The 22465-nt window shown below is 48.5% G+C and overlaps 1 protein-coding gene across 2 annotated transcripts in view; it reads left to right on the top strand.

The window, feature by feature from the left end:
- LOC128847228 (zinc finger protein RFP-like) overlaps positions 1-22059 on the top strand; it is a 28842-nt gene extending 6783 nt beyond the window's left edge. For both annotated transcript variants that reach the window (XM_054046597.1, XM_054046596.1), the window contains exons 4-8: positions 10924-11154; positions 11850-11872; positions 13857-13972; positions 17261-17320; positions 20145-22059. In XM_054046597.1, the coding sequence (XP_053902572.1) occupies positions 10924-11154; positions 11850-11872; positions 13857-13972; positions 17261-17320; positions 20145-20653 (939 nt within the window). In that variant the 3' untranslated portion in view covers positions 20654-22059. The remainder of the gene's footprint in view (positions 1-10923; positions 11155-11849; positions 11873-13856; positions 13973-17260; positions 17321-20144) is intronic.
- Positions 22060-22465: the final 406 nt, after the last annotated feature.

Genomic DNA, 22465 nt, shown 5'->3' with positions numbered 1-22465 from the left:
CTGACTCGTTGCAGGTTAATTGGAGTCAGGTGTTCTCATTAGCCTGGAGCAGCCCCTGCTCTGGTCTGTCAGGGAATAGAAAACTGTTAATCCAGTGGCCAGTATATCTGCCTTCTGCTATTCTGCTGTACCCGACTGGCCTGGGTCTATCACAATACACACGGCTATCATTAGCTTGAAAAAGTAAGTGTCCTGTCAGGGTAGTTCCTTGTCCCCTACCCTCCCAGCAAATGCAGTCATGAACAGTGACAACTTCTCCTGGCTTCAGTTTACGGATACACTGAAGCTGTGGGGTTCTAATGGCCAAAATGTCCATTGACTCCCTAACCCCATTCAAATGTCAGGTGTAATCCCAGGAGCACTGACTAAAAATCGATTGGGCATACCAGGTAGTCTAATTTCCCAGATGTCTCGGTGAATTACCCAATCCCACATGCATCCTCACCATGGACCCGGCAGGATTCGCTATGTGGGAGCTCCCCCCCGACTCCCAACCGGTCCATATGCTTGGAAGGAGCACTGTGAATGTCTGCACTTCCACCCAGAAAGTCTCCAAGTATGTCTCCATGGCCACAGATCAGATGGTACTCCTGACGTGTCTGTAAGGGCAGTGGGCCAAGCCTGATGCTCTAGATCATTCCGAATGGCCATTAGCTGGTCATTCAGAACATCCTGAATTTCTGAACATGCTAGATCCCACTGCAATGCCTTCCCAGCCTCAGTGATATTCAATACCATTTCTGTCAGCAACTTCTGGGTCATAGAACTAAGGGCGGAGATAACATGTAACTCACCAATTCCAGCCTGTACCTGGGTTAGCTGTGCTCCAGAAACAAGGCCAATGGCCTTCTCTAATTGTCCCAATTTCTCAGCATGTTCTTGGCTCTTAAAAATATTCCAAACTGCTGCTGCACTATTGGCCCCATCCCAAAGGGATCCGGTCAAGTCTCTTCTTTCTAGAGGAAATAACCCAAGCCCTCTGTTGTGCTAATCTAATGGCAGCCCCCTTTGAACAATTTGGGTATGTAGAGGTGATCTGGAAACTGGATAAGGGCAATGAAAATTTAACAGTCCCTAGTGTAGTGTTAATCACAGTCCATTGATATCCTAATACATCTCTCTTTGGTGTAGTACTACACCACATCTGTTGGTTGAACACCTTTATGTATTTCCGGGAGTCATTGATACTAATGGCATAAGGAGGGGTGTATTGTAATAAGGTACAGGTCACATTATTAGTCACTGGAATAATTTCTATGCAGGTAAAATTTCCAGTGGCAAAACAAACTCTTTGGGTATTTGTTTAATTGTTCACTAATTGGGTGACCAAATAACAATAAGGGCCTCTCTCATTTAACACAGTGCAAATTCCAGAACAGCCATCATATCTACTTCACTATAGAACCCATTAATTGCAATTACAAATTCTTGGGGTTCACTTGTAGTGATATCATATATTTTTATCTCCACTGATCCATTCTTTTCCATTCAATTGTTCGCTTATATGGGATATCCTGAACCTTAAAAATATTTTTTTTCAAACAACATTTAAATAAATCACTAAAGTGTGAAGGCCTTGGCCATTAGTTTTATCAAATATATGGCATTGACTGTATTTGGATGTGTGACAGGGGTAATAGTGTAATGGAGGAGATGGCAGGGGCACTGGCAACAAGGTGCCTTTGTTACTTATCATTTAAAATCCAATTAGGGAGGGCAATAGAATAAACCCCCAAATCCAATCAATACCACATTCCCAAGCATGGGTCCCACAAGTTTCTTCCTGCCTGTGTATAATTCTTTGTTTCTTCACCAGGGTCAGTTCTTAATGTCTTTTGTAGGCAGGAATCCCTGGACTTTGTGGTTTCAATGAGGCAAGTGTTCCTTCTTCTCTTTTCCTGAAACAGTCGTGGTTCAGCATCATACAGGGGAGAGGTTACTAGCACTTCACCCTGTACTGGTGTGATTCCTTTAGAAAAATTCAAAGGCACAGTAGGTCTGTCAGTGGACAAGGGAGAGGTTACTTGCACTTCACCTTGTCTTTTTTTCCCTGCTGTCCAGAAGGCATAGCAGAGCTAGAAGGAGAAATAGGCTTATCAGGCGGAGAGTCCTCCCGAGGTGGAGGGTTTTTTTTACAGTGAGAAGCATGGGTCCAGGTAGGCAGTCCTTGGCACTTCACAGCAGTGTTGGTGGTTAACGGGACTTGGAAAGGGCCTTTCCAGCATGGAGCCAAAGCAGTCTTTGGTAGACTCAGTCTCCTGGTTTCAATGAATGGCAGGGCTGCTAGGATCTTTGGGTAGCACTTCTTTTATCTGTGAGAAAAGAAATCTAACACATTTCATTAATGCCTGGCAGTGTTTTTCAGATCTCATAGTTGCTTGGGCACATTCAGGCCCCCCTTTCTTGGCTGTCAGCCAAGTCTTAGCTGTGGACAGTGTCCTTGGATGGGGCCAGCATCTTATCTTTGGACTGAGCTTGCTAGCTATTTTTATTTTCCAGTTAACTCATTCTGTTCTTTTTCCTTTTTCCCTTCGTGGCTTCTTTTCCTGAAAGGAAACTTCCACTCTTCACTCATACACCTTTTCCTAACAATGAACACATACACATTGCCATTATACAGTACATTAGTCTTATTAGTCAATGTATGCCATATAACCATTCCAGTAAAATAACTTATATACAGAGCTTTGGAGCAACAACCCAGGACAAGCACACCCACTTTTGAGGAGTCCACTCGGTACAACCTCTGGTGTCCAATAGCTTTCCTCCCTCCCCAGCCCTCTGGCTAGAAATCTGAGGTAGCCAGAAGGATCCCATGGGCAATATGGGGAGTGGGTTAACCTTCCATGTCCTTGCTTCCAAAGACTGTTGGTAAGCAAATTTTAACAACAATTTTTCAATTAAAAGATCTGGCCAATGAAATTTCTTTTTCTTACTTAAGCAAATGTATTAGACTTTAGTATATCACATTTTCCTGATTTATCCAAACACTTTGTATTCCAAGTTGAATAAAACAAGTATCTGCTTTTTTTTTTTTTATTTAACCCTTCTATTTAATTTTGAACTAGACTGTCTTATGAAAATATTGAACACAACAATTCTGGCCACAAGACAAACAGCACAAGACAGGACATAGAACACAAAAAGAATTCCTATTGTACCAGTAAATGCATGGTACGTTGAATGCTGAATGGAATGCTGGCATCCATTTTCTCTGATGATCTGAAAGACAAACGAACAGAGGTCTACCCTTTCTGGGCAGTCAGTCATTGCTTAAAATATTTCCTTTATATACAAATACTCTTGTTGATTTCAGGCAAAACAGAGGAATTACCCCATATTTCCTTGTATTTGTTTTATAGGCAGCCCAGGTTTTAGTGGCTTCTACCTTATTAGTTAGATAATTGCATTAATACAGATGCTTTCTGGCTTGCTTCTGGATCCAAAGCTATCCACAGCTTAAAGATTCGTACTTAAAAAGGACACAATTAACTTTCCCAGACTCTTGATTGTCTTTTACTTCTAACTCCTGCTTTCAAACACACAGTGATCTGAAAAAGACAACACAACCTATATTGGTAGGTTTGCATTTCTTTTACCTCTGCTACAATATACACTGCACATGTTCTGGGGAAAATGCACATCCTCTCCACAATTCAATTTCTACACAAGGTGTAACTGTTTCTTTTGTGCTTACAAAATCTCCATGCACCCCTAGTAAAGTGACAGCTCGACCACACAGAGCTAGGGGCACTGTCCTTCTCTCTCTTTACCAGATCTTTTATCTGCTCTTTTGTTACCCAAAAACAAATTCAAATCTTTTATTCTCCTGGCTTTGACTACCCTGCTGCAGCCACAACCTTTGGTCTTTAGTTAAACATTTTAAATTTTGTAAATCATTAAATCACCTTAAGGATTAAATGCTAAATACCATATTAAACAACACTAGTTTCCTGTGTCTGGCAAAAGTATTCTCGGTTTTGCAACTTTAAAACAATACCAGTTAATCTCAAACTTACAAAACACAGATTGTACACAGCAGGAGTGTTCTTCAGCAAATTCGACTAACTTATTCATAGTCGAATAATTCCACTTAAATAACCTCTTGCCTGGATTACTTACAGACATTCCTACCAAGTTTCACTGCTTGATTCCCTCTAGCAACTACAGAGTTAACTTCTCACTCTCTTTTCTTAAATCACTTGCTTGTCTCCCAAAACGACACCCAATCAACTCAGATTTTACCATTCCAATTATTGTCCTGGGGATTTGAAATCCCCATGCTTATAATTACTTTCTCCTTTCCTTCCACTATGCCCTCAAAGTTTCCAACCTGTTTTCCAATCTCTCTATCTGTTGCCTGCCTGTTTGGGCCTGATCCTGCTTTTCTCGCTGAACCGTCCCTTCCATGGGCACCGGCTTTTTTCACTACCAATTTAGCTAGGAAGGTGGGCTTCTCAACTAGCCCCCACTCTTCCTGGTCTCTTCCCTTAAACATTCTTACTCCCAAGGCTACCTGAGTCCTCCCTTGTGAGGCTTGCCACCTGGGCAAAATGCATGGCCCATTGGCGTTTAACTATTCAATTTTCTCTTGTGACAAACACACGGCTGTTACGGCATATACTGAGCACAAATGATTAAATTTTGACAAGTCCCTGAAGGACCGGTACTTGCTTCCTTTTCTGCCTGGAAGTCCTGTCTCAAGGCTTGCAACTTGCCCTGGGCGTAGGTTTGAGTTGCTGCCTGGTTCATGATCTATGCTCTTAATTGCTCAATTCTAGTTATCAAGTACACAGATCTTCCCTTTTTCCCAACTTGTCTATTGCCCAGTCTTGCTACGACTGGGGTAGATCCACCTGACACCCTTCCCGGTCAACCGGGGTGGACAGAGGAATGCTAAACCCCTCTCCGGTTCTCAGACTTACTGCAGCTGAGAGTAGGCACACTTTCATACTCACATATGTACGTCCAGACTGGCCACGTCTGTATATAATGTCCAGAGAAGGGGGAGAGGTGGACGGGAGATTATCCTGTATACAGCTTGTCCAGAATCTCCAACTTGCTTCCACTCTTGGGAGGGCTGTTCTTTTACACCCTGGGGTCTCCTGCGGTGTCTCTTTCAGAGATTCCAGTCCAGGCCGGCTGCCTGTGGCTTCTTCACAGAGTCCCCAAACCACGCCAGCTCCAGGGTCTCAAAGGCAGACTGTTGGATCTCACTGGACAGTTAAGCTTTGCAAATGTAATCTCAGCACTGTAACTTGTATTGCCTTTGGTTTGCCTCTGTCTATATTTTTTTTTCACAGCCAGCTGGGGCCAAAAGCAGTTTTTCTTTGTACTTAGCCTGGTCTGCGTTGATTCTTTTCCTCAATAGACACATTGCTCCCACTGTGTGTCAGAGGTTTTTGGTGATGTAAGGGTTTCTCTGAGATATGTAAGTTTATCTAAATCAAAGGTACCTTCCAGTGGGCATTGTTTAAATGGATTTGCACGTGTGTAATGATTCCAATTCTCTAAATACCTGCAGGTTTTAGTACCATAATGTACGTACATGAAATAAGCTGGGGTACCCTTAGTGGGTGAGAGGGAATACTTAGACTGTCCCCCACCCATTTTCCAATCACACACACAGGGGGGATGCCCTGTCCGCGCTAGCGGCACATAAACTAAGGATCTCTCCCTACAGGGTACTCACACAGGAGAGATTAACGAGGACGGCCACGACCCTCCTACACCTCCCTTCAGCAAAGAGCGCCGGCTAGTCTCAGAGAGATGGCACCGCTCACTCTTTTTGCATCCAGCGAGATGATCAGACTGTCAGTGGCTCACACAGAGAGGAAAGGGGAGGGAAGATGGGTTCACACACTCCTAGACCCAGGTAGCTTCCTCGCCGAATGATGCCAGGCCGAGTCAGCCTACCATGGGTCAGATCTCCTAAAAGATCCTCTAGTTACCAGGCTTGCGTTAGAGTAGTTCTGGTCACGAGCCAAACGACTTCGCAGAATACTCTGGGCGTCTTCCAGTAACTCTCAATTCACACTGGTGTACACACACACTCCAAGGCCTCTATTTCTAAATACCACGATGCATCTATACTTTATGTCCGGACTCAATACACTATGAGGCGGTAACAACCCCTCTTGAGGCGGTAACAACCCCTCAGCACCGGTGCGTACCTAATGCATTTCCCTTATGCATATGGGGGCGGCCAAACTAACAGTTCCCCAGTACCGCATACAACTACCTTACTGAGGGTGGCAAACTAAATCCTCAGTACCACTTTAACTAACCTTGTAGGGGGCGGCAAAACAGTTCCCCAGTACCGCTCTGCATCTGATCTTGCTGCACAGTCCATAAGTTCAGATGGCATAAGCCCAACAGGGACAGACGGTTTCCACGGGCAGTCCTCCTCCGATACACCAATAGAGATTTCAAAAGGTCTCCTACCTCTATTGTGGCACCATGGGGTTTGAAGGGGAACGATCCGTAGCAGCTGCCGCTGTCTCAGCGGGCATTGCCATCCCAGACGAGTCCCCAAATTATCAGAGAATAACAGAGTTCTCACTCTTTGTTTGGGTACAGCAAATCAGGAGGGGGCAGGCAGCCCCAAGTACCGGACACACTGTGGCAGAGACCGAGTTGACTCCCACACAAATAAAGTTAGGAAAAACCCTGGGTAGTATAGATAAAACCCTGGAGGGAAAATGGGTACACCACAGACAACTCAAACAAGCAGGGTCTATCATGGTGGAAGCACTGCACTAATTTGTTTCTAAGCTTCTGTCTTTCAGCCTCCAAACCGAAACATCAGAAGATCTGGTACCAGCTAAAAATTTATAGAAATACCATGGTTATAGTGTCATGACAAATTCTGTGTTCCATGTTCTGTGTCTGTCTCTGGTGGGCGTCCTGTGCTAGCATTGGGGATACTACACTAGACAGGGTAAATGCCTTTTCCTTTCTCTACTTCTCCCATCTCCAACTAAATTATCAATCACATCCACCTCTGTCCAAAAGACTTTGGTCCCCAATGCACCAGGTTTATTTTTTGTTAGGTTCTCTAATAATCATTTTGTTGTTGATTTTTGTATTTAATACATTTGTATTGTTAGCTACATTTTCTTGTATTGTTAATTTCACACTTTCCTCTATGCACCCTGGTTCTACTTCCCCAAGTAGAATTGCTAACATAGTTCCTGTTTTTAAGAAAGGGAAAAAAAGTGATCCGAGTAACTATAGGCCTGTTAGTTTGACATCTGTAGTATGCAAGGTCTTGGAAAAATTTTTGAAGGAGAAAGTAGTTAAGGACAATGAGGTCAATGGTAATTGGGACAAAATACAACATGGTTTTACAAAAGGTAGATCGTGCCAAACCAACCTGATCTCCTTCTTTGAGAAGGTAACAGATTTTTTAGACAAAGGAAACGCAGTGGATCTAATTTACCTTGATTTCAGTAAGGCATTTGATACGGTTCCACATGGGGAATTATTAGCAAATTGGAAAAGATGGGGATCAATATGAAAATTGAAAGGTGGATAAGGAACTGGTTAAAGGGGAGACTAAAATGGGTCATACTGAAAAGTGAACTGTCAGGCTGGAAGGAGGTTACTAGTGAAGTTCCTCAGGGATTGCTTTTGGGACCAATCTTATTTAATCTTTTTATTACTGACCTTGGCACAAAAAGTGGGAATGTGCTAATAAAGTTTGCGGATGACACAAAGCTGGGAGGTATTGCTAATACAGAGAAGTACGGGGATATCATACAGGAAGATCTGGATGACCTTGTAAACTGGAGTAATAGTAATAGGATGAAATGTAATAGTGAAAAGTGCAAGGTCATGCATTTAGGGATTAATAACAAGAATTTTGGTTATAAATTGGGGACACATCAGTTGGAAGTAACAGAGGAGGAGAAGGACCTCGGAGTATTGGTTGATCACAGGATGACTATGAGCTGCCAATGTGATATGGCCGTTAAAAAAGCTAATACGGTCTTGGGATGCATCAGGCGAGGTATTTCCAGTAAAAATAAGGAGGTGTTAGTACCGTTATAGAAGGCACTGGTGAGACCAATTTGGAGTACTGTGTGCAGTTCTGGTCTCCCAGTCAATTGTAATGGTTTTAGTTATATTCACCTGGTTATAATTGTTTGGTTTGTTTGCAACAAATCACCTGTGCTCTACAATGACAACCACTACTGTAATAATCATAGATCAAGGGGCAGAGTGTTGTAGGAGCAGCAGTGATGTGTATAACCTGTATGCTCAAAAGGTCCGTTACACTTCCCCCCCCTTTTGTCTCCTCTCCCTCTTTGGGTATGTCTACACTACGAAATTAGGTCGAATTTATAGAAGCCGGATTTTTAGAAATCGTTTTTATACAGTCGATTGTGTGTGTCCCCACATAAAATGCTCTAAGTGCATTAAGTCAGCGGACCGCATCCACAGTACCGAGGCTAGCGTTGACTTCTGGAGCATTGCACTGTGGGTAGCTATCCCACAGTTCCCGCAGTCTCCACTGCCCATTGGAATTCTGGGTTGAGATCCCAATGTCTGATGAGGCTAAAACAGTGTTGCGGGGGATTCTGGGTACATGTCGTCAGCCCCCTCCCCTCGTGAGAGCAATGGCAGACAATCATTTTGCACCTTTTTTCCTGGGTTACCTGTGCAGACAACATACCACTGCAAGCATGGAGCCCGCTCAGCTCAGCTCACCATCACCATATGTCATCTGGGTGCCGGCAGACATGGTACTGCATTGCTACACAGCAGCAGCTAATTGCCTTTTGGCAGTAGATGCTGCAGTATGACTGGTAGCCGTCATTGGCTATCTGGGTGCTGGCAGATGTGGGGCTGCATTGCTACACAGCAGCAGCTCCTTGCCTTTTGGCAGTGGATGGTGTATTACGATTGGTATCCATCATCGTCGTACTCCTCAGTGAGTTCGGTCAGAGGCGCCTGGGCAGACATGTTTTGTCTCCTGGAGACTCAGTCCTGCTGGCAGTCCTATTGCACCGTCTTGACGATGATGGCTAGCAATCGTAATGCAGCATCTTCTGCCAAGCACCCAGAAGATGCCGATGGCTATCAGTCATGCTGCATCGTCTGCTGCCAGCCTAAGATGTAAAAGATAGATGGACCAGATTTGTTCTGTATTCATTTGCTTCCCCCTCCCTCCGTGAAATCAACGGCCTGCTAAACCCAGGGTTTTGAGTTCAATCTTTGAGGGGGGCCACTCTGTGTGACAGTTGTTTGTGTTTCTCCCTGATGCACAGCCACCTTTGTTGATTTTAATTCCCTGTACGCCATGTCGTCACTTGCCCCTCCCTCCCTCCGTCAGACAATAGTTTTGTGCCTTTTTTCAGCCCAGACGCCATAGCTCTGGGATCATGGAGCCCGCTCAGATCACTGTGGCAATTATGAGCACTATGAACACCACGCGCATTGTCCTGGAGTATATGCAGAGCCAGAACATGCCAAAGCAAAACCAGGCGAGGAGGCGATTGCAGCGCGATGACGAGAGTGGTGAAGAAATTGACATGGACATAGACCTCTCACAAAGTATGGGCCCCAGCAATGTGCAAATTATGATGTTACTCGGGCAGCTTCATGCCGTGGAATGCCGATTCTGGGCCTGGGAAACAAGCACAGACTAGTGGGACCGCATCGTGTTGCAGGTGTGGGACGATTCCCAGTGGCTGCGAAACTTTCGCATGCGTAAGGGCACTTTCATGGAACTTTGTGACTTGCTTTCCCCTGCCCTGAAGCACCAGAATACCAGGATGAGAGCAGCCCTCACAGTTGAGAAGTGAGTGGTGATAGCCCTGTGGAAGCTTGCAATGCCAGACAGTTACCGGTCAGTCGGGAATCAATTTGGAGTGGGCAAATCTACTGTGGGGGCTGCTGTGATCCAAGTAGCCAACGCAATCAAAGATCTACGGTATCAAGGGTAGTGACTCTGGGAAACATGCAGGTCATAGTGGATGGCTTTGCTGCAATGGGATTCCCAAACTGTGGTGGGGTGATAGACAGAACCCATATCCCTATTTTGTTACTGGAGCACCAAGCCAGCCAGTACATAAACCACAAGGGGTACTTTTCAATGCTGCTGCAAGCCCTGGTGGATCACAAGGGACGTTTCACTAACATCAACGTGGGATGGCCGGGAAAGGTACATGATGCTCGCGTCTTCAGGCACTCTGGTCTGTTTCAAAAGCTGGAGGAAGGGACTTTTTTGAGCTTAGCTATCAGTATAATAAATGTGCTGCTTTCTGCCAAAGTCTGGTGGGTCATTAGTCCTCCCTAAACTTACTAACTGGCCCAATTTTGGGTAACAGTAGGTGCCTGTTGTTATTAACCAGCAGGGATCGGCAGTGGGAGGTCTGTTAGGAGGCAGATTCCTCTGTGGCCTTGGTGAACGTGGGCTTGTGTGTGTTTCTTCATCATCATGGATTGCTGGGTTAGATTCATGCATAGACAAGCCCTAAGCTTCCATTGCAGCTGATTAGTTAATGTCTAGCCCTTGTGGCTTTCACAGAAATCCTCCCCATGTGAACTGAATGTCACCCATGAAGTGCTGTCCGCTGAGTCTGGTCATTTCTTGCATTGCTAAAATGTTTGTTTCTTTTAACTCCCCTGGTGTCTCTGTCAGTGTAGTGCTGAGTCCTGCCACCTGCTGCTCTGGGTCTGAGTTCCCAGAGACCATGAATAACAGAATATGCTAACATGACAGACATCCCTTTCAGAGACACAGGTGCCAAAGGGGAAGGTGTGAGAGAATCCTCTCCCTAGTACCAATAGGGTAGAGTCAAATGTCAGAAATCAGGATTTTCAACAAAGTTCTCCCTCCTGCACACTCAGCTCTCCATGAAAGGGCCCTGGGCTCCATCCATGTGCCTGACCAGCCCTTTCCCTATTTTTGTACAGAAACAAATACAAACCGAGAGGCAGAAGATTGTGTCTGAATTTCAGCAACTGCGGCGGTTCCTGGAGGAACAAGAGCGACTCCTGCTGGCCCAGCTGGAAAAGCTGGACGAGGAGATTGTGAGGATCCAGAATGAAAATGTCAGTAAACTCTTAGAGGAGATTTCCCATCTCAGTGAGCTGATCAGTGAGATGGAGGGGAAGTGTCAGAAGCCAGCGAGTGAATTTCTGCAGGTGAGACTGACTGAGAAACAGAGATGCTGACTCTGTGGCTCCATGGCTGGAGCACCCATGTAAAAAAATTAGCAGGTGCTTAGCACCCACTGGCAGCTAGCTCCCCCCCTCTCCCCATAGTGCCTCCTGCATGCCGGCAGCCCCGCCGATCAACTCCTCCGCCTCTCCCCGCAGAGCCTCCTGACTGCCACAGTCAGCTGTTCCACAGTGTGTAGGAGGTGCTTGGAGGGAGAGGGAGGATCAGGAATGGGGTGTGCTCAGGGGAGGGGGCAGAAAGAGGTGGGAGCAGAGTGGGGGCAGGAAGATGAGGGGCAGGGGTGTGGCATTGGGGGAAGGGGTGGGGTGGGGGCGGGAGCTGGGGTTGAGCACCCCAGGGATAATTGGAAGCCAGCGCCTGTGGTTAGAAACATCCCAGGTCCCCACACAAGGAAGGGAGGGCTCCTGAATCATAAGCACTGGGGCCAGCAGTCGGAGACCTCAGTGTAACTCGGCGTGTGCGTTCCTGTTCTTTGGAGCGTTACAGACACATTGATATTACAGATGGAAAAGCCCCATTAGCTCAGGGAATCTATGGTCTGGGGTCAGGGCAGGGCCTCTCTTCCCCATATTTGCAGAATCCCTTTCCTGGGATCCCCTATGTGTGCGTGTCAGATGGGACTGAAATTCCCTCTTTCTCTCTCTCTCTCTCTCTCTAGGATGTCAGAAGCATCTTGAGCAGGTACGTGGCTCTCTCTGACTTCGGGGAGCACTCTGTAACCTCCAGATTCCTCATTTACATATAATTGTGATATTGCGTATAAAGCATGCCATGTGAGATATCACGGGAACGGTTATGATCTGCTGAAACCCATTGTTCCATCTAAATGTGTATATCATTAATACATATGAAGTTATGAGAATGTGTTGTATGCTTGTCACTAAAACATGCTGTGGGTTTGGGAGGCGCCCAGGTACTAGCTCTCCAGAGAGAATGACAAGAGAGGTATCCACCAGGTGTGTACTGAACAGACAACACCAGCCATTTTCCAGCAAGGGAGCTACAATGCGATGACTCACTTGCATAAGGCCACACCAGGGCAATTGCTCAATCTTGCCTGGGGACTCAGCAATGCCCACCAGAGACATGCCTGGACTTGTGTTCTCCAAGCACATGGGCTAAGGGTATAAAACAGAACACAGGGAGGCCATGCTTGGCCTTTCTCCTGCCCCCACCTATGCTGCAAGCAACCAAGACATAGAGAAGACTTAAGACTCCCACAGAGGAGACTGGCCCAGATTTTAATGGTGAAATCTGTGTACTATGAACTCCAATTTCCAGTGGGGTGAGAAAACCTGCTTAATCTAGATGTTGCCCAGTCTAATAGTGTTGAGAGTTTAGACTGCGTGCTTATATTTTCTTTTCTTTTGGTAACTAACTCTGACTTTTTGTCTATCACTTATAGTCACTTAAAATCTATCTTTTGTAGTCAATAAACTTCTTTTACTGGTTGTCTTTACCAGTGAGTTTGTATGAAGTGTGTGGTAAATCTGCTCAGGTTTTGCAAAGGCTAGTGTATATCCACTTTCCCTTGATGAAGTGGTGAACCAATTAATAACCAATTAATAAATTAGATGATACATTCCTGAGGTAAAGTGCTGGGAGCTGGAAGCTGGGATGTGGGGTGGGGGAATTTGGATGGTGCTTTTCTCTGTGTGATTTGTGAGTGGCTCTGAGAGCATTCAGGCAATCTAGCTGGGTGTGGACGGGCTTGCTGCTTGTCACTAGCAAGGCATTATGAGAGACAGCGCAGGCTGGAGAGAGTTAAGGGGGTGCAGTCGTCCCACAGTCCCAGGCTCCACCCCGGAGAGCCCACCACAGTTAACATCACATCTCCCCAGGGCTCTACAACAAAATGTCTGGTGAAGGTCACATGTTGGATACAAATCTCTCTGGCCAACTTCATCCTGAGGTTCTCACCCTTGCAGAGAAGACTCTGGAATTACCCATTCAGTGGGAAGGACTGACCTAAAGTATTTCCTAGAGGTGTTACATCCCTGGGGGACTGGCTGCCTCAGGATTGTGGGGATGGAATATGGGCCTGTCACTGCTGGGGCACTGGTTACCATTCAGCCCAGGGCAGCAGTGGTCAAGAGTCTTTCCCACCTGAGGACTGTTTGGAGACCTGTGTTGAATGAGCTGGGGAGGGGGGAGTTGGTGTCTCAGTCTAGTTCCTAGTGGGCAGATTTCTACAGCACTTCACCTGTGAACCTGCTGTCATGGAGGCCATGGAGTGAATTGGCCACAGAGACTCAATTCCCCTTTTATCCTCAGAGCAGGTCTCTTCAGGCCAGAGATGGAGGGGAGGGATAGCTCAGTGGTTTGATCATTGGCCTGCTAAACCCAGGGTTGTGAGTTCAATCCTTGAGGGGGGCCATTTAGGAATCTGGGGCAAAAATTTGTCTGGGGATTGGTCTCCCTTTGAGCAGGGGGTTGGACTAGATGATCTCCTGAGGTCTCTTCCAACCCTGATATTCTATGATTCTATGATTAATGGGTCCTTGGAGGGGAAGGTTGCATGGACATGGCCTGTGTTGCACCTGTTCTGAGGCTGGGAGAAGTAGAGGAATTCTAACTCCAGGCCCATTAGAGCAGCGACTTCCTAGCAACAACTTATAATAAGTCACTAAATGAAATATAATCATGTGAAATTGTTTCTCTCCAGGTGGGAGAAGGAGAAGTTCCAGCCTCCAGAGGAGATTTCTCCTGAACTGGAAGAGCAAGTCAGTGGTTTCTCCCAGAAAACTATTGTACTATCGGAGGCTCTGAGGAAGTTCAAAGGTACCTAGAAGGGATCTAGGAGGGGAAATTGGGATACATGTCTGAGACTGTGGGAAGAGAATGGAGCTGGTCAATTGGTTCATAATTAGATTATGCTTCTATTTAATTGTTGGATGAGAATGCCATACACTTAGAGTCCAAGACACACAGACTGATTAATTCAACCCCTTATTTGTTCCAAAAGCATGTCTTGCTATTACAATTACTATTCAAGTAAGAAATGACAGACATACCGAAAGAAATACTGCCCAGTTACCTTCTTCAGGGGCATAGGCAGGTCATGATACATTTCTCCTATGATGCTCCATCTACCCTTTACAATGTCTTACATATTACACACATCCAAATTATATATTTATTAGTTCTTTCCCAATCACCTTTGTGTGTTATTAATAGTATCTTGTATAACTCATACACTACACATGCATGAACGTTCTAATTGGCAGCGCTTTTGCTGGCCAAGCTATTTTCAAGTTATTCTCTTTTCTGATTCGTTCATTACCAGTCATTACACACTGATGTGCACAGGTCACTTTGACCCTTTTCTCCACATGGGGGTTTTTGGACTTTGCTAACTGCTCCTTGGCAGTACGTTTTGGGTGCCTGTTGTCTTTAAGCACATTGTGTGTGTGACGTTGCACTCTATATGATTTTATGAAAATATGCTAATGTAACTGGAATATGCTTCATGCATAAGGTCTCTTGTAAGGTATCATTACAAAACTTATAATCTACTGAGTGTGATCATCCTCTTTGTATAAATGTATCACTCTTGTATCTGAAACTAGAAACATGAAATATAACTCTGAGGGCCTATTGTAATTATGCAAAGTGTGGGCCATTAATGATGATTTGGAATCTTGATGACTCCAATTAACCAGGACAAATTGACTGCAGATGGCTCTGTTTTACCTGTAAGTCTTCCTGTATACTTGTGTGCTGGCAAGTGGATAATGAAGTCTTACAGTGACATGTGATCACCTGAACTGGAATCCATCTTTAACCTGGCACTTTTCCATTGAGAAGTGGGGGGTGGGAACCCAGAGGGGCAAAGGATTCCCGCCTCATGCAAAAGATATATAAGGGGGTGGAACAGAACAAAGGGGGCTGCAGTCATGAGAAATCCCCTAGCTACCACCTGAGCTGGAACAAGGGTTGTACCAGGGAAAAGGATTGTTCCCAGACTGGGAAGGCGTCCAGTCTGTGAAAGAGATTTATTGAAACATCTTTCAGGGTGAGATTTTACCTGTATTCAGTTTCTTAGACATAGACTTGTGTGTTCTATTTCATTTTACTTGGTAATTCACTTTGTCCTGTCTGTTACTACTTGGAACCACTTAAATCCTACTTTCTGTATTTAATAAAATCACTTTTTACTTATTAATTAACTCAGAGTATATATTAGTACTTGGGGGGGGGCAAACAGCTGTGCATATCTCTCTATCAGTGTTATAGAGGGCGAATAATTTATGAGTTTACCCTGTATAAGCTTTATACAGAATAAAACGGATTTATTTGGGTTTAGACCCCATTGGGAGTTGGACATCTGAGTGTTAAAGACAGGAACATTTCTGTAAGCTGCTTTCAGTTAAGTCTGCAGCTTTGGGGCAAGTAATTCAGACCCTGGGTCTGTGTTGGAGCAGACGGGTGTGTCTGGCTCAGCAAGACAGGGTGCTGGGGTCCCAGGCTGGCAGGGAAAGCAGGGGCAGAAGTAGTCTTGGCACATCAGTTGGCAGTTCCCAAGGGGGTTTCTGTGATCCAACCCATCACGGTGTGGTCAAAACATCTCTTTGTCCCACATAACAACTTATGAACACATCACTTAATAACAAGGTGACTTAAGGAAACATTTCTCTTATGTTAAGCAAACTGCTCACCAGGCCAAAGTCAAGTCAGTCAGTATAAACGCACAATCTCGGTTTGTCCAAACTTCTGCATAAGAAATGATCCTTGCACCAATTCTCAAAACTTAACATAATAACTAGTGGAAAGCAGACACTTTGAGCAGATGTAGCATCACCCCAGGCATCAGGATGTCTCACAATAATTTCATGACTTACCAAAGGTCACAGCATTAAAGCTCACGATCAGCAAAATGGCCAAATTTGGGGCACCTGAGTTTCTCTCTCCCAACGAGAGAGCTGCAGGGCAGGTGCTCCAGAGCTGTGCAGCCTCCACAGCTGCAGGTGGAGTCAGGGGGAGCTGCAGGTGCCCAAACCCTCTGAGAACTAGGCCCCAGGTGCTTAAAGGTCAGCACCCAAAATCTAGAACCTAAATAAAAGACCACTTGTTAGAGCTGGACCCAGCCCATCACTGGGCTCTCGTCCCATAGGGCAGCTAGTCTGGGCACATGGGCTGTAGGGAAGGAGAAAGCCCCTCCCCCACGGTGAGGGATCCCTCCAGCATAGGAGCCTCTTGTGCCTCCTTCCCTGCAGCTGCAGGCACAAGGCGTGTTCCTGAGAGGGCTGGGAATGGGGTGGGGGAGGGGGGAGGGGGGAGGGCGGGTGGAAGAGGGAGGGGGTGGGCAGGGACAGAGGGATGTGGGCAGTGTAAAGCTGGACCTCTGACACTCTGCACACTGGGCAAGACACACGGGGCCATTGTCATAGGGCTGTAACTCTGGCTGCTTCAGAACTTCCTCAGCCTGTGCCAAGGTCTGCCCCGGCCCCTGCAGCCACGGAACAGCAGAGTCACAAATGGCCCCTCCCCTCTCTCCTTTTGCCGGTACAGGGGTGAATCTGGCCCATGGAGCCAACCTTCCCCCTGCCTCAATTCCCACATGGATAAAATGATTTTATTATTATTTCTATTTCTGCCTAGGGAGGACAAGGCCCCATGGTGCTGCTCTCTGTAGAGATGCTGAGTAAACAGACCCAACAGCTCACAAATAGAGCCAGGATTTCACAAACTCTTAATGTCAAGGGGACCAAAGTGCGTAAAGTTACTTTTATGCCAAAGTCTTTGCAGGATCTGGGTCTAGGTTATGAGAAAAGGCAGCAAGTCAATGAGACCAACTGGAGTCTGAACAGTGGGGGGAGGAGAGTAAATCACATTTACAGATTTTGTATCCTGGGATGCTTGTGAGGCTTCATGGATGTTGGTTCCATTGCTGGGAGATGCCTGAATAAGAGAGAAAATAGAAGGTTTCCGACCTTTTTATATTAATTACCTGAATGTGTCTCTCTGTTTCTCTGTCATGATGAAAACACAGTTCTAGGAGTTCAGAGTGGTGATGCTGTTATAATATAAAAGCCTGAAATCTCACCTCTCTTATCCTTTCCCCTCCAGACACTCTGCCGTCTGCACTGGAGAGAAAAAGAGGGAAATACCTACGAGCACACAGACAGGGTGAGTTTGCAGTTGGAGATTGTCTTTAAATAATGAGAAAATTCCAGTGAAAGCATCTTCATGAGATTGTAGCTAAAGATATCAAGCAAACCAACAGCAACCATGACACACAGCCCTACAAATAACTCATTAAACAGTGAGGAGATCCAGAGGCCAGGCCATACCACTTTTAAAAGTGGGATGGTCAGGCCCCCCTACTTTTTAACATAGCCATAGTTTGGAGGAAGGCAATGGCAGATTTAGAGTTAGTGGGTCCCTGTGTGCAGCTTCATTTCTCTCCCGCCCTCCCCCGCCCCCCCCCGGCCCCTCGGGACCCAGCCAAGAAAAAGAACATTCTCTCTTATCTCCCCCCTGTTTTTCATTCTTTTTTCCTTCATCCTCCTCGTATGTTACAGGAAGTAAAGGAAAATAAAGTGAGGTACTTTGGGGCAGGGGGTTGGGGTGCAGGAGGAGGTGTGGGGGTTGGGCTCTGGGAGGGAGTTTGAGGGCTGGGTGTGGGCTCTGTGTTGGGGCAGGGAGTTGGGGTGTGGGAGAGGGTCAGGGGGGAGGTGCTTATCTTAGGCGGCGCAGCTCCAAAAGCGACAGGCACACCCCTCTGGCAGCAGCTCCTTGGCGGGGGTGCAGGGGGTATCCGTGCGGCGCTGCTGGCAGGCACCACCCCTGCAGCTCCATTTGGCTGCAGTTCCTGGTCAATGGGAGCTGCAGAGTTGGCACTCGGGGCGGGGGCAACGCGCGGATACACCCCCACCCCCGGGGACATGCCGGCCACTTCTGGAAGTGGCACAGTGTGGAGGGGGGAGGCAGAGCAGGCAGCGAGCCACCTTAGCTCTGCTGTGCTGCTGATGGAATGTCTCTGCACATCCCTTGGGGGAAGGGAGGCAGTGGGGTCAGGCAGCATGTGGAGCCACCTCACCCCCCGCCAGGGGCATGCAGAGACATGCCAGCAGCTGGTCACTTCCAGGAGTGGCACGGGGCCACTGCCTGCCTGAGCCCTGCTGCACTGCCGCATTTTGGGAGCCCCCCTGTCATTGAGGGCCCTGTGCCACCGCACGGTGTGTTTAATGGTAAATCCGCTCCTGGGGGCAGGGGACCATGTTGCCCCTCAAAACTGCAAGCCTTGGGCAGGCATAGAGCGTCACAGGCAGTGGCTGTGCTTTGTGGTATGGCAGCTGATCAGCTTCCCCGCGAGGAGCACAGACCCTGACCGCAGCGCCAGCCTCTTCCCGGTCCTGGCCCCTCTCCGTGGTTCCTATCCATGCTCCTCTTCCCCCAAGGCCCTGCCCCCAGGCCAAGCCACAAGCTAGAGCTGTGCTGTCACCCAGGGAGCCCAGGCTGCACTGGGGAGCCCTGGACCCTCCACCTGCTCTGGGTGGCGCACTCTGGGGAGAGGGGACATGGGCCGGGGACTGCTCTCAGGCCCCCTGGATCTCGACCCAGGGCAGGTGGAGGGTCAGGGGCTCTCCACAGTGGCCAAGGCTTCCAGCCCTGTCAGGGGGCGGGACCTCGGTGGGAAGAGGAGGTGTAGGGCGGCGCCATGGAGGGGGTGGGGTCACAGGCTGCGGGACCTCTTGCCCCCAAGGTTCGGGAACTCCTGGGGAGATCCCAAGCTGATGTCACACAAAAAATCCTGACACCAAGATTAGTGCCGAGTTCATACCCATGCTGATGAACAGAACACTCACTGAACAGCACCCAGACAAAGCTCTCTGCCCTGAGGGCTGAAACATCCCTCTGCTTTACCCAGTGCAGGGGGTCTCCCCATCGCTCTTCTCCAACATCCTGCCTTTCCTTTGGGCACGGCTGGGCTCTCCCATTGGAGCTGCTCACTGCTTCCTGGATTGGGGAGATGCTCTCCCTGTGACGTCGTCAGCTTCTCCCTTCTCTCTAGGCTGGTGATGGGGCTACCCCACCCAATGCCACCTCCTACTCTCTGGTGTTAAGCAGCTCTTCCCCAATGCTGCACCTTCCTCTCTGTTTCCTGGCCTGGGAGTGGAGGCTGCATTAGGGGAGGGAGCTTCCCTCTGGGGCTTAAAGCTGGTACCTGCCTCTTCTGCTCCCTTCTCAGTCAAAGCTTCTGACACCTTCCTGGCTGTGTCTGTGCCACTGGGAATGGAGCAGCCCCAGAAGGGGAAGCTGGGAGATGAAGCCTCTGCAATAAATGAGAAACTAGTGAAGAGGGTTCCAGGGGTGAAAGTAAGATGGTACGGGCTGGTACAGCATACCAGTAAAAAATGGCCGCCTGTACCGGCCCATACCGCTGGCAGCACTTTAAAGGACCCTGCCTAAAGCGCTGCCATGTCGCTGCCACTTTTGTGCCCCCCATTGCCGGCCCTGCCAGACCTGATGTGGGGCACAGAAGCAGCAGCAACATTAAAGCGCTGCCATGGCGGGGAGGGGAGGGGCGGGAGCAAAAGGAGCAGCTATCCCAGGGCCGGCTACTTAAAAGGGCCTGGGACTCCAGCCGCTGCTGCCATACGCCGCTGGAGCCCTGGGCGGTGCGGGCGGGCTGGCTGGGGGACGCTGGAGCTTCAGCCCCGCCCCTTCTGGCTGAGGCCCCGCCTCTTCTGGGGTGGGATGGGGGGCGCAAAGCTCCCCCCCCCCCGGTACAGGAAAAGAGAAATTTTACTTTCACGCCTGGTCCCATTACAAAGACAGAGGAACTGCAGTGACATCTCTGCTCAGTCTCAGGCGCCCAAGACAGAGGCAGCTCCCTGGGATCCAGGCCTGTCCCAGCCAGAACGGGGCTGCTGGGGAGTGTGAGAAATGGTCCCAGCCTCCCCCAGGGCTGAGCTCTGCCCCTCATACTCTGATTCTCTCTCCCCAGCGAATATGACTCTGGATCCAGACACGGCCCATCCCCAACTCGTCCTGTCTGAGGATCGGAAAAGTGTGAGACTGGGAGACACACGGCAGCGACTGCCCAACAATCCTGAGAGATTTGACACTGAGCCCTGGGTGCTGGGCTGTGAGGGATTCACCTCGGGGAGACATTGCTGGGAGGTGGAGGTGGGGAGTGGGCGATACTGGGCCGTGGGGGTGGCCAGAGAGTCTGTGGGGAGGAAGGGAGAGATCAGCCTTAGCCCAGAGGGGGGGATCTGGGCTGTGGGGTTGGCGGGTCAGTTCTGGGCTCACACCTCCCCTGTGACCCTCCTGCCCCTAAGCCGGGCCCCCAGCAGGATCCGGGTTTGTCTGGACTTTGACCGGGGGCAGGTGACATTTATCGATGCTGGTGACGAGGCCCCGATCTTCACTTTCCCGCTGGGCTCCGTCCCTGGGGAGAGAATCCGACCCTGGCTCCGGGTGTGGAGATCCCAGCTCAGACTGTGTTCCTGAGACCCGGGGGGAGAATATTCCACTGGGGACCCTGAGATCAGCCTCTCTAGCCTCACACACCCTAGGTTGCTTCCGGTTTCAACACTGCACCATCTGAACTGTCAAACCATAGAGAGCATTGAGTGAGTGAGGTAGAGAAGCCGATCTCTTCACTGCCCCAGAGATTGTGCAGCCTGTTTGCCACTGTCCTCTGTGAGCCAGGAGGACTCTGGGGATCCTGGGTCAGACAGTGCCACTGAGACATGGGGTGGAACAGCCCACTGGGAATGAAAGAATGGGCTTCTCTAGCCACAGTCATCCTAGCCCCTATGGCCTGGAAGACTCCTGTCTACTCAACCCTCTGGTCTCTTAGCTCTATGGCCCCTGGAAGCTCCTCCCCCTCCCTCTGTGCAGAATCAGGGATGGGAGGGGGGCAGGGTGAAGAACCCCTGGAGCTGCAGGAGGAGCAGAGGGGCCCTGAGGGACAGATGTGGGGGCTGCAGGGTCAAAACTGAAGGAGGGGCTGGGGGCAGAAGTGATGTGGGGTAGAATTAACAGCCGGGCTGGGGACAGGCAGATGTGGGGGTGGCAGGGACACAGAATTAATTGGGGTTTTGGGGAGAAGCTGGAGGCTCTGCACCAGCAGGGATCCTAGCAGAGGGAGAGCCAGGGACTGAGGAATGTGCATTCATCCCAATATCCAGTAGAAATGAATGGCTAGCATAGACACGTCCTACATTGCCAGAGAGGCAGTAGTTAGGGCAACAAAGAATTCTTCCCTTGACCTATCTGCGTCTACATCGGGGTTAGATCGACCTAACTACATCACACAGGGTGTGACATTTTTCACGGCTCTGAGCAGTGTAGCTAGGCTGACCTAAGGTTTAGGTGTGGACCAGGCCTCAGGATGAACAAGGGTATATCTACACTACAGTGACTAGAGCGGCACAGCTACAACGCTACAGCTATGTCCCTGAAGTGCCGTAGTGTAGATGCTTCCTACATTGACAGAATTGTTTTTTCCATCGCTCTAGCTAATCCCTCTTTCTGAGAGGCCATAGCCAGGTCACCAGAGGAATTCCATTGTCAGCACCAGGGGCTAGGTCGATCTAGCTGTGGCACTCAGATCACACAATGTTTCACAGCCCTGAGTGATGTCACCAGGTTGATCTTAGTGTTAGGTGTAGAGCAGGCCCTCTGAGGGACTGGCTGGCAGCTTGGTGTGTGTGTGAGGCAGAAAGCCAAGAGAAGCAGTCGTGAGTGTGATCTCGGGAGAACAGAGAGACAGAAGTTGCTTCAGGCACAGGGTTCCCTAGGAATGCCGACATGGAGTTCTGAGTAAGGAAACTGCCGGCTGCTGTTTGTTTGTACCGGGCACAGGAATGTGTGGACATTATTCATAAATAATAAAGATATCACCAAAGAAATACCTGACTCCTATCATCAATTTCTCCTGCCAATGGAAGAACCTAGCAAGGCCCCAAACACTGGCTAACTGCTGAGGTCAAAGGAGCAATGGTACAACCCGAGTCAGAATCTAGACCTGTGGAGGCAAATGTGTTGGTGGGAAACATTTGCGGGAGCTCCAGCAGCAAAGAGCCTGTGCAGAGGAGCAGATTGCTGCTAACTGTGGACATGAGCATGTCCAGCTTTGTGGGCCGAGCAGTCCCCATTGTCCCTTCTCTGAGGCCCGACACTCCTCTGCCCAGAGTCAGACAAACCAAAACATGGATCCCTGGCTCGTATTCCCCCCAGCAGAACCGGTCCACACAGCGATTATGGGCTCAGTATTGGGCCAAGGAGAAAAAATGACAGGAATAGACTGGGGCAGCT

The sequence above is a fragment of the Malaclemys terrapin genome, chromosome 13 (genome assembly GCF_027887155.1).
Source record: "Malaclemys terrapin pileata isolate rMalTer1 chromosome 13, rMalTer1.hap1, whole genome shotgun sequence".
In the NCBI taxonomy this organism is placed as follows: Eukaryota; Metazoa; Chordata; order Testudines; family Emydidae; genus Malaclemys; species Malaclemys terrapin.
Note: the sequence above shows the minus strand (reverse complement) of the source record. Positions and strands in the feature narration are given on the sequence as shown.